The sequence below is a fragment of the Gopherus flavomarginatus genome, chromosome 1 (assembly GCF_025201925.1).
Source record: "Gopherus flavomarginatus isolate rGopFla2 chromosome 1, rGopFla2.mat.asm, whole genome shotgun sequence".
In the NCBI taxonomy this organism is placed as follows: Eukaryota; Metazoa; Chordata; order Testudines; family Testudinidae; genus Gopherus; species Gopherus flavomarginatus.
The window spans coordinates 81,972,178-81,990,841 of NC_066617.1; the positions used below are offsets into that span (position 1 = coordinate 81,972,178).

Consider the following 18,664-nt stretch of genomic DNA (forward strand, 5'->3'; position numbering starts at 1 on the left):
AGTTAGGACACACGAAATAGCCTGAAGTCTAGCTATTAGTGTGTCCTAAATTAAAAAAAAAAGTTTATGGAAAATATACTTAAACAAAAACCAACCAACCTGTGATGGCACAAAACATCGGTTCCATATAAATCAATATACATCTTACCCCCTTACATTGTTTGTCGAGCTATTAGTAAAATTCGGCAACACATTTACAGAGGTGAAGTATGTAAAATGATTATGGAATAATCTCAAGAGATACCGGGGTAAGATGTTCGCCCTTTTAATAGAGCTCCCTTTCCCAGAGCATCTTTCTTGCATCTTGTACAGTGCATCTCATTGCCAGGTGATCACTCCTTTTTAATGCGCGCGCGCGCACACACACACACACACAGTGACACACACACTATTCCCCCCAAAGAACTAAGAACTGTCCTATCTTTCGAGTTGTTGTGTGTATGACAGAACAGGTGAGCCGAACAGGGGTTGCTCTCCGAATGCAGAAATGTTTCTGAACTGATATCTGTGTGCGTCAAGGAGTGAATCGCGTCAGTTTCACTCAGAACTGAGTAGCTGAGGGCGGGGGCTGTGGAGGAGGAGGAGGGGGAGGAGAAGGGAGGGTAATTCATTAAGAGACAATCACTCTACTTTTGTGACATCACCCCACTGCTTATATACTTAGGGAATGGTCCAGGGCTCTCCTTATGGTTCAGACACTCACAAGTCCGCTCAAGGCAGCAAGGGAAAGAAGCAGCTGTACTTTCTCTCTCTCTCTGTCTGTGTCTGTCTCTCTCATCTCTTCTTCTTGTATTTATGGACTTTACTTTCTAGAGGGCTGAAGATGGCAAGAATGAGAATTCAACTGGTGTGCATGATCCTGCTGGCTTTCACCTCTTGGAGTCTGTGCTCAGGTAAGCTCTGCTTTGCAATTTCTTGGGATTCCTTCCTAAGCTGTGAATTGGGGGAGGGAGGAGGGTGTCTCTGCCCCTGTCCCCAAACCTGCCTCTGGTTAGTTATTAGATTATGCCTCGTCTGATAGGCATTTAAACCCAGGAGGAATGGAAGTTTTTTTTTTTTTTTTTTAAAGTCTTTACATCTGGCTAGTCATTTTAAGGTGATAAGAGCTAACATGTATACTAGCCCCTCGGATGAGATCAAAAGAAATAAAGTGAGTTAAGGCTAGACTAAGGTTTATATATGTACACACACAAGCCAACCCTGATAAGTGTTGAATGACAGTTTTTCTGTCATTGCCATAAGTTCCTCCCTTTACATTCACCTGCTCTTTCACGCAGCATCAATATTAGATTTTTTTAAAAGTTATAGAATAGTCCTTCAGAAACATAACAGGATGTGACCATTCACTTTGTCACAAATGTTGAAAGTATTTGTGATCTATGGAATGTTGTGTTGTTCTCTCAAATATCCTAGGCAATATCTTTTCTACAGCTCATACGAAGCCTTGACAAATCCTAACCAAAATGGCTATATGTGTACTTAAACATATTTCATATCCATCAATGATGCAGATACAAAAACTGAAGCTGTGGTGTTAAAATAATCTTTACCAAATTATCTGAAGGGGAAAGAAAGCTTCAGATTTACATCAATGCAAAACCAAATCACACCATGGGAGGATAAACTCAAGTGACTTTCTACTCCAAGTGTAATTGCTTTAAATAGCCAGAGTATAACAGATGATCAGTAACACTTGTTTAGTTTATAGTTTCCTTTGGGAAAATGACATAGCTAAGTTTATACACAAAAATGTAATGGCTTTTATAACCACACAGTCACTCAATCATGCACATGGAGCAGAGTAGATTTCAAATACGGACTTGCTAAATTACAAAATAGCGTAATACTTTATTAACATGATTTATTATGATACTATATTCACGGTGTCAGGTAGAGTCTAGGTGTACTTACTTGCCTGCTTCAGCATGGAGGAGGGAAATAGATTAGATGACTGAGGCCCTACACAAAGAAATTATAACCCTTACATTTCAACTTTCAGAATTCTATTTCACAGTGTATTCAGGAGCACTGGGCTCTGTCCATTAAATTAAAATTTTTCACCTGTAGAATTTTATATTGGTAGCACATTAGCATTGTTCTAGATGATAAACTGTTATTTCCTAACAAGATCTTAAAGGAATACTAACAAAAATGTATTGAAGAGAATAACTAGTAAACTAGGTATTAGCATTTGACAGTGTGCAAAGTGCTAGCAAAACCTGACACACAATAGATCTTTGGATCTGATCCTGCTCCTGTTTAAAGAGAAAGGAATTTTGCTGTAAACTTGTTTGCAGCAGGATCAGTTCCTCTGTTTCACAAAATAGCAAAGCAGTGACAATAATGATAATTCTTGGTTTTTATGTAGCACTTTTCATCTATAGATCTTAAAAAGCATTACCAAAAAAAAAAAAAGGTGACAACATCAGTGATGCAGGATCAGATCCTAGCACCTGTGGTAGCACCTGATCCAGTGCCCAGTAAACTCAATGGAAAGTCTCCCATTGAATTCAATAGACATTGGATTGGGTCTATAATGAAGAAAGTGGAACATACCATAATTAAAATGATTTAGTTTGCTTAAAAATATGAAAATGTGGACCTGGGACAGATTAGCTCAATGCGGAAAACATTGCACTGTTTTTAGCTAAGACACAGAACATGTATTCTAATTTTCTTTTGAAAATATGGTTTGTGCTGAGAGGAAAATGTAGCTTGTAAAATTTAAATATATGAACAAAGTGCAGAATTTAAATCCAGTTAAAGTGTGTACATTTCCCCCTTATATAATATAGCGTGATACAAACAAACTTTGTATTCAGAGCTCTCTCTAACTCTGTCCCCATTGCATCCTTGCCCTCAGCTTGTCCTGCACCACTTCCCACTCCCTGTGCTGTCTGCCCATGCCTCTTTTGCCTCCTCCTATTGTCTTTTTCATTGGCTTTTGAATCCATGCTTCTCTCTTTGCCACCGCTTTCACCTGGAATAGGCTCCCAAATTAGGTACACCAAGCTCCCTTGCTCTCTTCATTCAAAACATTTCTTAGCACCTACATATTCTGTGCAGCATTCCACCTATCTTGGCCATTTTCTATGCTCTATTTTAAGTCTGTATTTTGTAGTGTAAACTAGGGCAGAGTCCTAGTAACAGGACTTTTGGTAGGTACTAAGATACTGTGTGGATTACTGGTACAGAGAAAGGCTACTGCTGTTATCTTTCAAGAAGAGGCTAAAAAAGTTTGTCTTGTTTAGCTTAGCAAAACAAAGGCAGGGATACGATTACCCTCTATAAATACATCGGGTGAAAACAGCAGGGAGGGAGAAGAGCTATTTAAGCTAATGGACAATGGTGTCACAAGAATAATGGGTAAAAGAAGGTTTCTAACCAGAGGCGTGAGGTGCTGGAACAGTCTCCCAGTAGTGGGAACAAACAGCCTAATTAGTTTTAAAATGAAGCTTGATTATTTGATGTATGTGAATATATCCTAGGCTTGCCTGCGGTAGGCGGGGACTGGACTGGATGATCCACGAGGGCCCTCCTAGTCTTATCTCTTAAATTCCTATGACTGCCAAGGTAGCAGTAGCAGCAAACTAACTAAATAAATAATTGAATTAAATTAAAAAACAAACAAACAAACAAAACCTCCTATTCTATAGCACTTTTCATCAGTAGATCTCAAACCTGGATGGAAATGGGCAACATATTCCATCCTACAGAACACATGAATAACAAAAAAAACACTGCTCACGTTAACACAGCTGATATTTACAGTATATTATGTTTGTTAGGGTGGCTAGAGCCTCAGATAAGTGTCATTTTAGTTATTTTTTTATGTTTAAGTAAATAAATTTATGGATTGTCTTTGAATGACTGTTGCTTTTAGGGAGCTACAAAACAATTAAAATAAAATTTGTTTCAGCAGAGGTATTTAATGATCTCCAAACCATACTCTTGGAGTTACGATTGCTGTAATTTGCAAAGTAGATCTCTGTCACACAATTCAGTGCACAGCAGAATAGATTTCTTTCTGATTGTGCTTCATCCTTCTAAAATAACATTTCCTCGTCAGATAAGTCATAATACTTGCTAATATATTGCACTATGTAGGGTCAACTAAATTAGTAGAAAGAAATTATTCCACTACATTAAATCTCTCTAGCTCTGTCACGCGCGCACACACACGAGTTAAAAATTAATAGGTCAAATTCTGATCCGACTGAAATCACTGATGTCAGCAGAATTTATATTGGTATAACTAAAATGAGAGTCTTGCCTAGTAAATATAACTACTATTAATGCATATTTTTAAAAAACTTTACTTAAAACTGTCTCTATTATGAAGAAATGTCCCTTTTAAGATAAAGACCTACAATGTCAGGGTCTAAAAGTTTGCAAAGGTGACAGACAAGCTTGTTCAGATGATAAAAAAATCATATTGACGTTGGATGAGGATATTTGGCAACATTTTTGTTTTACTGAAATGGCTATAGGTTATGAGCCTGATTCAGAGCCCATTGAAGTCAATGGGAATCTTTCCATTGAATTCAGTGACTTTGGATCAGGCCCTAGAATGATGTTGAGTAACTGTTTATAAGATGCATCATTAACTTAGGCTGTGCTTATACTAAAAGACCCTTGCAGTCAGTCTTTCTGGATCATATTTTAAGAGAGGAAAATTCTCCACTAGCCCTTTATCCGTTATTTAAGTTTAAGAGTTCTTTATGAGATATACCTAAATCCTATATTCTGAAATCAAATGAATCATTTGTGATGAAATAGTACACATGTGTTTCTGATTTATTCCCAGATTCAGAAGAGGAAATGAAAGCATTAGAAGCAGATTTATTGACCAATATGTATACATCAAAGGTAATTTTTTTTTCTTTTTACCCTTTAGCTGACTTGTAGGGAGCACATGAATTCTCATTACAAGCATGGAAGTCTTTGCACAAAGTAATAACAGTCTAGACATAAAAGTTCAGTGCAAGGCGTTACTTTGGTGCAAATTTTTCTTCTAGTTCAAAGGAAGTTTAAAGGTGTTGATGTAACACAGAAAACTTAAAGTGTCTCTCACTTGTAATGCTGATACTTTCATTAAATTATTCAGGTTGTGTTTCATGTAAATTTATCAGAAGAAAATGTGTTTCCAATTGAATATGTCTGAATTGATCTTGAATTAATGCCTAAATGAGATGCTATTGTATTTTTTCTACATGTGTGTGAAATTAATATTTTTAGAAGACAAAAACTGTTTTGGTTTAGGAATAAGCTAGTCATTGTAATGATTGTAAAGAACATCAGAAAAATAGTCACAAAAATATCCAGTAAATAGTTTTCTTCCTCAGTGGCCAAAGAATCAGCCATAGATTTATTTTCTAAATACGCAGGGTTCAATGATCTCAGCTTCACATAGGTGAAGTATCAAAAACAGAACATACACATTTGACAGGCAGCAGCCAAAAACTTTAATTAAGTGGGAAATATATGCATGTTTCAGTCTTCCCTGATAAATGATTTATTAATTTATTTTAAAATGGGAGGTTTTATCCCTTCTCACAAGAGTGGTCAAAACATTTTGCGTTTTAATGGAAAATTTCCCTGTTGCCTGGTTATTCCACATTTGTTCACCTCAGGGTTTCTCACCCCCTTCCTTTCTGATATCACCTGATGCCAGGTGTCAATGGAAACAGGAGAATGGACTAGATGGATATCCAGTTTGATCCAGTATGGTAATTCCTATATTTCTGTATTCCCAGTTAGCAAGGTAACAAGGCCCAGATGTCACACGAACCTGCTTCTTGACTCCTGCTGGTCAAGTAGGGAAAAGATTAATGAGGATTCTTTTCCTGGGACCAATTTAGGAGTGGGATTCTGTCAGAAGGATTCTTCCTCTGAGTCCCAAAGGGCTAATACACTCTTGGTGAAGTCCTAGCTCCAATGAAGTCAGTGGGAGTTTTACTACTGATGTCAATAGAGCCAAGATTTCACCACTTGTCGCTCTCCCTCAACTCTGACACACAACAAACACTAAAACAGTTGTGTAATGGCTGATTAAGAATGTGCCAAATTGAATCATAGCTGATTTTTGGTATGTATAATGTTGGGTGAGGCAACTTGCTGTTTAGGCCGCCCTCTGTCCAGAAGGCCGTAAAATCCATAAATGCAGTTTAAGTGACCTAATAATAGCTATGCCTGTCTTAACAAGTGGACTTGTGATAGGAACATCCCTAGCTTAACTTGTGGTGACATAATTGTGAATCTCAGGCTCCTTGACATATTGTGCATGTTCTCTTGACATCCAAGTAAGGTATAGTGAAGCCCCCCAAAAGTCACTTATAGTTGCGTGAAATACCACCAGTCTAGCAAGGGAGTCTTCACTACTACATCAATTAGAGGGATAGTAAATTCATTTATTATGCACTTTGTGTGGGTTTGCAGCATTCATCAGATTAAAACCTAATTTCTAGTGACTATTTTAAATGTGTAAAAGAATGTGAGGCACATTTTGGGATGGAAGATGTAGTAGTTGATCAGACCTTCCTGAACTGAAACCTGTTATCTGCCATCTCATATCTAATTCCAACAGAGAATAACTACTGTTATTTTTCACTAATCATCTCTGATATGGAGTTGCCAGTCTAGCCAAGCAATCTCTAATCATCTTGTTGGCCCTCATATCTTGGAGAAAAAAGCAAACCTGTTTTGCAAAGTCTGGATGTACAAGTGTAACAAATATCAGAGGGTAGCCGTGTTAGTCTGGATCTGTAAAAGCAGCAAAGAGTCCTGTGGCACTTTATAGACTAACAGATGTATTGGAGCATGTGCTTTCATGGGTGTATACACACTTTGTTGGATGCATGTTAGTGTAGCAAAGTAGTTTATCAATCACATTAACACTGCCTGGCATTCCTGGTACATCCATAATATATTTTCAACAAGGGCATTCTGATGGCATAGTATGTCCTAGTGCTCAAATTTTTTAAACTGATTCACAGCTCAAGAATATACCTCTAATTATCTGTGATTCTAAGCCCTAGCCTTCCTGGATAGTAAGAGAATAAAGGACTCTTCTTCCTGAGGGTAATCTACAACCCATCATTGAACATGCAGTAGTCTGCACTAGATGCTACTGACTTCACAAACTACCGCCCAGGGTCTATTCCTCCCTTTTCTAAGCAAGCAAAAGCCAGTCTTCAATACCATCTGTGGGTTGGGTCTCTCTTAGTCAAGCTTCAAGCCAGGGCATGGCAGCCTGGTGGATGGCCTCTTCCTGGTCAAAAAAAAGGGAAGCACATCCATACTCATAACTGCTCCTGCTGGACCAGTCTGCAACATTTGATTCTATTGATCACCAAATACTTGTGTCACATCCCTGATGGGATACAGAAGTTCCTGGGGCAAATGGAAGTTCCCTGAAATGGTTTAGGTCTTTTCTCTACAACAGTTTCTCCACCTCCACAGTTCTTACCTATGGAATTCCACAAGGCTCATGTTTCTCTCCAGTTTTACTCAACATTTACTTTGCCTGTTGGAGATCTAGGAAGACAACATAGCCTGAAGTGTCATCAGTATGCAGACGTAATATTGGTCTTCATCTGCTTTACATAGAATAAACAGCAATGACTCGCAGCTTTCTCAGTGCCTTGCTAAAACTGTCACCTGGATGAAGTATAACTTGACAAAACAGACTCCAAATAAGATTGAGGTGAAGTGGAGTCACTTTGAAAAACATGCCTCCCCTATAATATTCCCCACTATTGAGGGACCTGCTCTCAGACTATTAAACTTGTCAGCATTCTTTGTCCTTTTCAACATCTTATTGCTATAGTATGATAGATAAGCAATACCCAGCATTTGTAGTTGTAAAATCTGCTCACCACCATCTATACCATCTGTGTCTGGCCAGAAGACATAGCTCTTTCCTACCAGACACAGCCCTGGCCACAGTTATCCATGCATTCATGACCTCCAACCTGAGTAACTGCAACTTATATATGCAAGGACAGCAATGTACCTTGGAAAAGCTCTAGTTGGTACAAAATTCAGGCTGTCTGCTTAGCAACAGAGAAAGGAAGATTGTTATTTCTATTTGTAAGTATTTGAGAGGCACTCAAATACTACAGTAAAGCTAGTATATGAGAACCTGAATAGATAAGTATTTTCTATAGATCTGACATGTCTTGCACTGCTGATATAACAGGTATGCCCTGATATTTCATTTAATTCACATGAATATCCATTTGCAGAATATGCTTAATTATTTCATCCTCCACTATGGAAGAAGGAGGAAAAATCTATGCAGTAAAATCATACTACCGGGAGGAAGAAAGTACTCTGTCATGAAACAAAGCCCATTGCAGAGCAGCACCCTCCAAATATTAGTTGACTAGCAAGCATTTTAGTATACCTCCAGAATTCTATAACCAGTTTCCTCACTGTTTTAGCTATCTCTGGCACAAAATCTGACTTTATTCATTATTTTGAGGTTCTATTAAAAAAAGGTCTGGTTAGCTGAGGATGAGTTAGAAGATATAGGAAGCAAGAGCTGAAATGAATTTATTTGTATAAAATTTGTAACATTCAAGATTTATCCATGTTTCAGCAGCTAATACTATGCACACAGTGCCATATAAATTATTACTACATCAACAAGGCCTCCAGAGGTATTATTTAACCAAAATCAGAGAAACAAGTTGATATGTAACAAATCCATTCATTGGAACGCAGATTCCTCTTTAGTACCTCCACATTCAAAGAAGTTCCAGACACAATAAAGGCTACCCCAGTGTTCCTTTTCAGTAAACAATTCAAACTGGTTGGAAATTTTGTGATGTAACAGAGTTTTGTTGGAAAAAATGCTGATTTGTTGAACCTGAAATGTGCTGCAAAAGAGGTTTGGGTTTGACAAATTTGTAGCATCCCAGGCAGGGTTCTGATGAAACTCTGTCAGGTAGATTTCTGTCAAAAGACAGCCGCACCATGCCAAGGCTGTCATGAACCTGGCAGCCCTAGGAGATCCACCTCTAGGCTCCTGGCTCTGCTGGAGTGAACCTGGAAAACCTGAGGGCTCTCAAGACTTTCAGGTTCCCTGCTGCAGTGCCTGGAAGTCCTGGGACAGGCTTCCAGGGTCCACAGCAGCCCTACTATGCAGACTTCCCTGGGTCCAGGACTTCGGGGCTTCCAAACTCCCCAAACCAGCAGGATCCCTGTGCTACCCGACTTGTGAGTGGGCAGTCCTGAGGCCAGCTGGCCCAGGAGGTTGGAAGCTCTGAGTTCCTTGTCGTGGGGCAGCCTGTATTGTGGATCGCCTCAGAACTGCAGACCCTGGAGCCCTGGCAGTTGTTAACTAAAATGGGCATTCTTGACAGTTTCATGGCTGTCACCTGAATAGCAGTTGTGAAACTAACAAGAATGTCCATTTCAATTAGTCACTGCCAAGGTGCCAGGGAGCAAATTTCATTTTGGAAACATCATGTAAATTAAATATTAATTTTGTTTGTTTTGATTTTTTGGTTTGTGGGATTTTTTAAAAAATCTGGTTTCATTTTGGATCTGAATTTTTTTTTTTCAAAATATCCAAAATTTATCATGAACCAGAAACTGCCAGTGTTGGCCAGCTCAATTAACAACTGGGACACAAATTTTCAGAAATACATCAAAGGAAAGAGAAAAGGCCCATTACATTTCTGAGCCCAATAACTTTCAATATTCCATTTCATAAGAAGCTTCTTCAATGCAAAAACATATATCAAATTCCCTGCATGAATTCTTCAGCATCAGTAAATCTCAAAGCCAGATTCATATTACAAACAACTTCCATTGTTTTATCAAATTACTACCAGACTCTTTTTTCAACTAACCTTCAGTATATTAGCTCTATTCTTTGAGACTTTGGTGCTTTGATCTCCTTCATGGCTGTTGTCCAAACCATAGCTTGAGCATTTGTAGTCACCCATGTGACTGACAGTTTAGAACAGTGCAGAAAATATGCCACACATTGAAAGTGAACCAGGACTCTTGGGCTCCATGAGTGTAAGGCTGTGCTTTACCATATTACTAGAGAGTTCACAGAATATATAAATTGAGATATAGTCATTTGATACCTGCTCTTACATTGGAGTAACAATCCTGTTCTATTTTCTTAATTGGGAGAGCTTTCTATGCAGCAGAAAGTTATATAATAACAATACCTAACTCTTACCTAGTGCTAGGAGAAGGTGATGCGAGTTGCCCAAGATCATCCAACAAGCCAGTGACAGAATCAAGAATAGAACCTAGGTCCACTAAATCCCAGTCTGGTATGTAATCAGAAGGCCATACTCCCTCCCACAAGCTATAAATAGCCCTCATATATGCAGTCTTGCCTGACAATTAACCTAGTCAGTTGTACTTAAAGACATAAGGCCTCATTCTGATCTGATACTGGTACAAATCAGAAGTAATTACACTGAAGTTAAAGGAGTTACATTGATTTAAGTGTGGTATAAATGGGAATCAGGTCCACTGTAGCAATCTATCTTAGGAGTGTCTCACAAACAATGCTACAAAACCCAATAACTGTCGAGCCAAAGGGGACTCTTCTTCTGGCCTAGCTAGTAAGAACTGTACTAAACTTGACTCAGCTGGGGGTTGCTACTTGCATATGCCACCCATGTCTTCAAAAAATGTTCTCTGGAATGTCTAAAGCTGGGATAGAGTAACAACTTTAGACACAAAGGATACTGAAGCTCTACACAGGAAGCCACAGAATTTTCATTCACGTACTGAAAACATCATTCTTTGTGTAAAGGCATTTAACATGCGGGAAAGCGTACGTGGAAAGCTTCATCTTTTGTGTGAAAAAATCAGTTCTTTTTTTTATGCCACAAATAATTTAAAGTAAACCAAAGAGAGTTTTGAAATTGAAATGGGCATTTTATTTACTTTTTAAATCCACCTCCTGCTAATTAAGTCAGACATTCCATGAAGAGGTTAATTTTGTTATGAACCTGTCGGATCCTTCAAAATATTTCAAAGCTCTAATTATATCATCTGAGTGGAAGACCAGATGAGTACTAAGTAAACAAAATAAAACACAACATTTCAAGCTGCTGAGCAGGATTTAGGATATGTTTCCATTTCACCTACAAAACAACACACATTTCTGAACAGTGAACCCAACGCTGCTGAGAAAAAAAGGCTTGTCTAACAAATGGCTAAATTATGCCCACTTAATAACACACCTGTATCTGAGGGAAGACTACGGTCCAAAGGGAATTTCTTTAAAAAATGCTGACATTGATTCAAATTTCTGTTGCTCCCTTGGCCTGTCTTTATGCCATTTCTCTCCCTCTCTCTTCATAACTAAAACACACACAAATACACACACAAATATGGCTAACAATGAATACCACACAGATTAAACATAGAATATTCATCTCTATTAGAAGGATGACTCAAAGAACCACAAGGTTATGGGATTCTCTAGTGGACTGAAAATTACATGGCGTACATATCCTTCCCCCATTCCAACCATGCTATCACTAAATAAAATGAATATCTATTGTTGAAACAGCTATATTATTTTGCTACATTAATATTTGTTCCTGGAAACATACAAACAAATACACTTTAATTCACCAAAAAAAATGTAAGCCTGACATTAATTTGCAACAAGGAAGATTGAGGTTAGATATTAGGGGAAAATACCTAACCGTAAAGATAGTTAAATACTGGAATAATTTATCAATAAGGTTGTGGAATCCCCATCATTGGAGGTTTTAAAGAACAGATTAGACAGTTATCCATCTAAAATGGTCAAGGTATACTTATACCTTCTTCAGTACAGGACGGTTTGACTAGATGACCTCCTGAGGTCCCTTCCAGCCTATCTTTCTATGATTTGATGCACAGCATGGTTCATTTGGGAACTATAAGCTCAGTGAGCAAGAAGGTACTGCTCAGCCTATGCTTTCCTTGTGCCTGGAATTTTCATGTGCCCAGTTTCTGTTTAAAGGAAATTACTTTCTATGCTGGAGAAAAATCAAAATTTTCAAGAAGGGAAAAATAGATGGGGAAGGCAGAATGTGGAAAATATGATGGAGAAGGGAAGCAGTGAGTGAAGTCAAGGCGAGATGGCATCCTCGCTTGAGTTTTTCCAAACCAAAATTTAAAGCTGGTAGAAAAATTCCAACAATACATTTCGGTGTTTTGTTGAAATTGAAACATTTCATAGGGACAGACAGCTGTTGTAAAGTTCCAACAGAAGTATCAGCTGGCAGGCTTGCAAGGAGCTGAGAGCCTGGAAGCCATGGAAACTCTGACTCTAGGGCTTGAGTCTCCTCATCAGCCTGGCATTCCAAGCTCATAATACTTGGCAGTCCACCTGGTAGGCAGATGGAGAGCTGTGAGCCTAGAAACCTCATAGGTCCTGGCTCCCAAGATCACCACTCCTCAGCAGCCAAGGGATCTAAGGGCTTCAGGGGCACAGCTCCCCCCACAAAAAAAATAAATAAAAAGAAAAGACTGCCTCCAAAAATCAAAGCTCCTTTTCACAGAGAATTTTGAAATGTTGGGGGTTTGTTCTGAACTGGAATTAAATCAAATATCAAAATCCTTCATGAAAACACACTTACCTTCATCCAGCTCTAGCTAATAGGAAAATAGAGGAAAGGTGTTGACTGGAAATAAATAGTTTAAGTTAATGGAGCACCCAGGACACTTAAGTGCAACAGATTCTCTACTGACTGGAGATTCAGCTTGACTAGAAAGAAATCTTCCCACATCAGTAAATTCTTACATCACTGAACTCTTGTTGCAGTTCACCCAGTCTTACAGCAAAATGCTCCAATATCTATTAGTAACCCAAATTTATTCAACAAATTGCACTGAGAAACTGAAGATAAGCATATAATACTATAGATATCTTCAGATCCGCATCTCGCCCTTTCCTGTGATAAGCCCCCATTCTTTCCCCCTGTGTGGATTCTACTTTCTACTCACAACAACAGACTCCACTTCCTTTTAAGTTTCCTGATCTCCAACATTCTCCACAAATCCTATCATCCTATCCTCTCCTCCTTTCTGCTCGATCCCTCCTTTCTACCTCACATACCTGCCTCCCCACTGCTACCCACCTCTGTTTGCCTACCAGTACTTTCCCCTACAACCAGCCCCTGTTGGATATCTACTCCCACATGACTTGTCTCTCTGCTTTGGATATTTATCTCTGAATATATTTACCACAGAATTTAGTGTTTTCCCTCTTCATAAGGGGTCTACACGGCCATTGGTATTCATGTCTATCTTTTAATAATGATAATAAGAGGCACAGATATGTATAGATGGCCCAGTAGCATTAATCTTTTATATCCCAGTTTTGTAATGTAATTGAGTTGTATGGGAATATGTTCAGACTGCAGAATAAAGTGGGCTGTCACCTTTTCCAACTTTCCCTACAAATAAATTCCATACCCTATATAAAGTTTGAAGTGGCCTCCCTCCTGTGGTTGGAATTTATCAATAAGATATAAAAGTCAACTCAAATCTGCTCCTTAGTCCTGGTAGGTTTTAGGATTCTATCTGGGACTATTCAACCCACACTCTAGATCCTCGCTCACAAGAGAATCACTCTAACCTTCCTGTTTATAAAGGTCACTTAAGTCATCTGCCTCAGTGAGTCAGCAGAACCCACTCAACCCATTCTGAATAGGATCAACACCTGCTAGCTGCATGGATGTCAGGTGTTTAGGCAAATAACACTGAGCCTATTGCAAGAATACTTTGAATCCACCATTTCTTCATTATTTCCCTTCATTTTTTTTTTATAAATTTCACCCCACTTCCCATGAAGAACCAGATATTGAGTAGCTCATCTTTATTTGCTTAATAATTTTTTTTTATTTATACATCATCTTAATCTGTAATTTCATTTTGGCACTCTGTAATCCACTCTACTCTGCAGATTAGTTCTCCATGCCAGCTCCCTACACAAGATTGTTAAAAGGGCCACAGCAGGCAAGGCCTTAGGGTTCATGAACTTCAGGTGTCCGCTGCATCACACACCTGTATCCAGAGAGCACACTCCCTGCAAGAGGAGCCAGGGAGCAGAAAAGTACCTCTTACTGGCCTACAGTTTGGGGAGGAGAATTCCCTTGTGACTCAGAATCCATCCTCATCAACAGGCTTATTAGTTAGGCTGAGCTCCCTGCACCAGGACTTCAACCAACAAGCCTGATTCTTCACTCCCTGGAGCCATGTAAAATCATTTATACCTACCTGCACAGAGTGGTGTGAAATACTATCATTCTGAGCTGATGGCTGTTTCCTTTGACACCGCACAACTACACAAGGAGGATCAGACCCTGCGCATGTTTAATAAATGAGTTGTCTTAATTACCTCACACTATAATTGTTGCCTTAATTTTGGTTAGACAAAAACAAACAAAACCCCAAAACACACTAAACAAAATATATTGTCCCCATTGAAATGCTTTACAGTATCATACAGCTCTTGCTAAAGAGAAGACAGCATTTCACATAGCATGTGTTTTGTATCCTTCAGCCTTACAGAGTGAAACTTCCTTACTGGAAGATGATCCTGCTCAATGTGTGCAGTGTTATAAACAACATAAACAACGAAGCAGAGGAAACAGCTGAGTCTGAGGAAGATGACCTTCTGAGAGGACAGTTTCCTGCTGCTCTAGATGGCTCCAGCTTGGAAGTGATGCTGACAATATACCAGCTCCAAAAAGTCTGCCACAGCAGAGCCTTTCAGCACTGGGAGGTAAGCACCACATCACTAATGCATGTCATTTGAAGGACTCTGCTTTGATGCTGTATTTATATAATCAAGAGAGACTTAAAAACCTACATCCTGCCTGCTCTGTATGGACCCTTCAAAGTTTCAGTATACTTGGCCAAAATATCCCCTTCTTGCATTGTTGGATGCTGGTTATCTAACTCTCTGGTGCTCTCCATCTCTAAGTGGTTTCCTTAAACAGTCTTGTACATATATCATTTCTGAAGAGCTGCAGGGTGCTTTGGACTACATCAATGTAAAATATTAACTATATAATTTCTCCATACTTTGTAGCCATTCCCCCAAAACTAAGCAGAGATATGAAAATGAGCTTCTTGACAGAACAGAAAATTAAACTGTTTACAGAGGTGTGACTGAAAGCAGGAGATGGCCCTATGTATGTGCATATGATCATTGGGCCCACTTTGCAGTTGGCCATTTGCACTACTTATGTCAGTACAGTGTGAATGCAAAGCCACCATGGTTGCCCTGGGGAATACCATGAAGCAGGGTGTTTCCCCATGAGCATTGCCTAGAGGCCCAGGAGGCAGAAAAGGTGGTTTAGAGCCATTTTGCTCTCTCTGCAGTATGCACACTCCTCAGCTGTGCCAAATTATGTTCAGCACAGCTGATAATTTAGCCCATTGGATCTGGTGGACCACAGCAGCATATTTTCAAGCCTGTGCACCAGGATCCTCTGCATGAGCTGCAGTAGCACTTACACAGAACTGTAACAGTAGTAGGTTTAGCACTGAAGAGTAGCTGCAGTAGAACTGGCATGCTTCACTATGATACTGAGGTGTCTCACCCTGGAGATGCAGGTACATATAGCAGAAACTGGGGCTCCCCAGCCTCAGAGAAGCCATAGATAGAGAAAATATGGTTGTGTGCAGCTTAGATGTGCAGTAAAGGAGTGCAAAGAAATATCAGACAAGTTTAAGAGGAGAGAAAAATGAGGGAAGAAGGGATTGAGGAAACTTGAGAAAGGGCTCCACAGACCATGACGCAACTTTCTGTGATACTGTTCATCCAAGCTCTGTTCCAAAGTCCATTGAAATCATTTGAAGTCTTTCCATTGATTCCAATGGATTTTAGATCAGGACCCATTAACTAAGTGATCAATAGATTTTAGTGTCCCAAAGCAGGGCTTAAATTCAGCCATAGCAACATGAGTGGAGCTGCAGTAAATATTTTCAATCCCACGGGAGCCCCGACGCATGAAGTCCCAACCCTGCTGCCTCCCACAAGAATGAAGTCCCAAACCGCAGGGCTCCAGGAAATACTCTGAGAATTTAAGCCCTACCTCAAACAATTATATTTGGAGCGCTACAAAGGTTTTAATTGAATAACTCTCTGTCAGCCAGTTGGCTTGTTTGATCATTAAAAGGTGCAAAAATAAGAATGGATTAAATCATTTCAGATAACTAAGAAATGACTTGACCCTTCATGCAAAACTCAAAGCACAATTGTTCCTGAACATTATGACATTTACAACTGCCATTTTGTTTATATTTGTACATTTCTGCTTTCTAAAATTTTATACTTCTCTCATTTTGCCTACTAATATTGCTAGGAAGGCTAAAACTAGCAAGTAGTTGAAATCTCAGGAGATTTCCAGCCTAAATTTTAGACCAAAGAAGTTGATATAAGAACTTTAACTTTTGAAAGCTTCATCCACATTAAATGAAAGCTCCCAGGGTGAAATCTTAGCCTCACTCGAGTCAATGTCAACAGTCACATTTACTTCAATGGAACGAGGATTTCACCCCAAAAATTTTGAAATTTACTCATCATCTCTGATTAGAGAGTAGATAGGTATTGCTTTATAATTAATTCCTTGACATGACTAAAGTCCGTTATCTTTTTTTTCTAGTGGGTATATTAAGAGAATATAGATTTACAAAAATATCAAGAGATTAATATTTTTCTTTATCTTTAATCCAAAGAAATACATAGATTCCACAGTGTCTCTTCTCATGTCTTACAGATACTTCAGCAGGATGTTTTCAATCAAGAGGATTCAAACCAAGATATAATGAAAAGAAAAACTCCTTATATCCTGAAACGGCAACTACATGGTAACAAAGCCAGAAGACCGTACATACTCAAGAGAAGTTCATATTACTGATGCAGCAAAGACAGCAATGTATATTTAGTTTGAGTAACTGTGCTTTATGGTTCTTATTTAAATCTAAAATCATTTGTGTGAAAAATATACTATGAAAAATCATCGATTATAACATAACTGTCTTTTTTGCAATTGTTGTTTCTTGAATGTGATTTTTCCTACTTGAGATTAATTGGACCAAAACATTTACAAATAAATCTAGTTTCTAAGCATGATGTATTGTACAAATCTGAGATTTCAAAATATTTGCTACAGTATGAGGTTTGTTTGTGTGTGTGTGTGTGTGTGTGTGTGTGTGTGTGATAAAACACACCTTCCGACTCCAAATGTAAATCAATAGTCCATAAACACCAGTAAATATCATGAAATGTCTCAAACACCTCAAAACCAATCTATGCTGGCAAACTATTGTGTAATATGGTGATCAGAATTGCCACAATGTTTTCCGACCACTGGCAATTATCAAGGTTAAAGTCTAAATAAGCAAGGAAACATTGTGCATTGGCTATTAAGTGGCAAATTCAAAAATCATTTCAGTGACCTTCCTTATTTTGGTGGCTTTAACTTGTTAATTATTCATGGACCAGTGAAGGACCATGATTTAATAAATAATAATAATAAATTATATCATTAGTATTAGAGAGAAAATATTTTCACCAATGTCTGCTAGTTGAACAAAGCCAGAAGGTCATATCGACTTCAGAGAAATTCATATTATGACTGAGGCAAGAAAGCAACATATATTTCATTTATGCAATCAATTAAACAACTTATGTTCTCTCCATACTTTATGCATGCTCAACAGAAGGACTTAGTTTTACTCTCTAAGAGATGATCTAAAGTACAATGAAGTCAATGAAAATGTCCTAAATCATGGTTCTGATTGCAGGTGAACCACGACTCAACATATCCATCAAAGCTGTGGATTATGCAGGATTAGCTTTGGTTCCAGCACAGTGAATCATTACTAAGGCCTGGTCTACACTGGGGGTGCGGGGGGGTGTGGGGAGGGGGAGAAATCAATCTAAGTTAAGCAACTTCAGCTACGTGAATAATGTAGCTGAATTCGACATACTTAGATCGACTTACCATGGTTTCTTCAACGTGGTGAGCCAACTGCTGCCACTCCCCTGTTGACTTGGCCTGCACTCTCATGACGGTGGAGTACAGGAGTCGATGGGAGAGTGCTTGGGGATCGATTAATCACACCTAGACTAGACACAATAAATTGACCTGTCATGGTATAATCCCCACTCTGAACCTTAGCGTCCAAAAGATGGGGTACCAGCATGAATTCCTCTAAGCTCAATTACCAGCATAGTACTTGTAGCACTGCCACTAACCAGGAATTCCAGTGCCTGGTACACTCTGGTCCCCCCAAAATACCTTGCCCAGGGACCCCCAAGACCCAGTCCCTCTGGATCTTAACACAAGGAAAGTAAACCCTTTCCCTCACCGTTGCCTCTCCCAGATTTCCCCTCCCAGGGTTACCCTGGAAGATCACTGTGATTCAAGCTCCTTGAATCTTAAAACAGAGGACAATCCACCTTCCCTTCTCCTTCTCTCCCCCTCCCAGACTCTTCCTGAGAGAGAAAGTAATCCTAACACAGAGAGAAAATTAATTTCTCTCTCCCCCTTCCCTCCTTTCTCCCCACCAATTCCCTGGCGGATCAAGACCCAGTCCTCTGGGGTCTCACCAGAATAAAAAAAACAATCAGGTTCTTAAACAAGAAAAGCTTTTAATTAAAGAAAGAAGA

At 39.0% G+C, this 18,664-nt stretch overlaps 2 protein-coding genes across 2 annotated transcripts in view; one reads left to right on the forward strand and one right to left on the reverse strand.

Annotated features, from left to right (window-relative positions):
• LOC127042407 (uncharacterized) overlaps positions 1 to 18,664 on the reverse strand; it is a 333,399-nt gene that overhangs the window by 281,308 nt on the left and 33,427 nt on the right. The gene's annotated exons all lie outside the window — the stretch shown is intronic.
• Positions 673 to 17,122, forward strand: NTS (neurotensin). Its single transcript, XM_050935957.1, has 4 exons — positions 673 to 893; positions 4,808 to 4,869; positions 14,543 to 14,764; positions 16,767 to 17,122. The coding sequence occupies exons 1-4, from the start codon at positions 824 to 826 to the stop codon at positions 16,905 to 16,907; spliced, it is 495 nt and encodes a 164-aa protein (XP_050791914.1). The 5' UTR covers positions 673 to 823; the 3' UTR covers positions 16,908 to 17,122.

Coding starts and splice junctions, on each gene's coding strand:
- NTS (XM_050935957.1), top strand. CDS start 824: ATGGCAAGAATGAGAATTCAACTGGTGTGCATGATCCTGCTGGCTTTC. Junction 894..4,807: donor CTCTTGGAGTCTGTGCTCAG/GTAAGCTCTGCT, acceptor ATTTATTCCCAG/ATTCAGAAGAGGAAATGAAA. Junction 14,765..16,766: donor GAGCCTTTCAGCACTGGGAG/GTAAGCACCACA, acceptor CATGTCTTACAG/ATACTTCAGCAGGATGTTTT.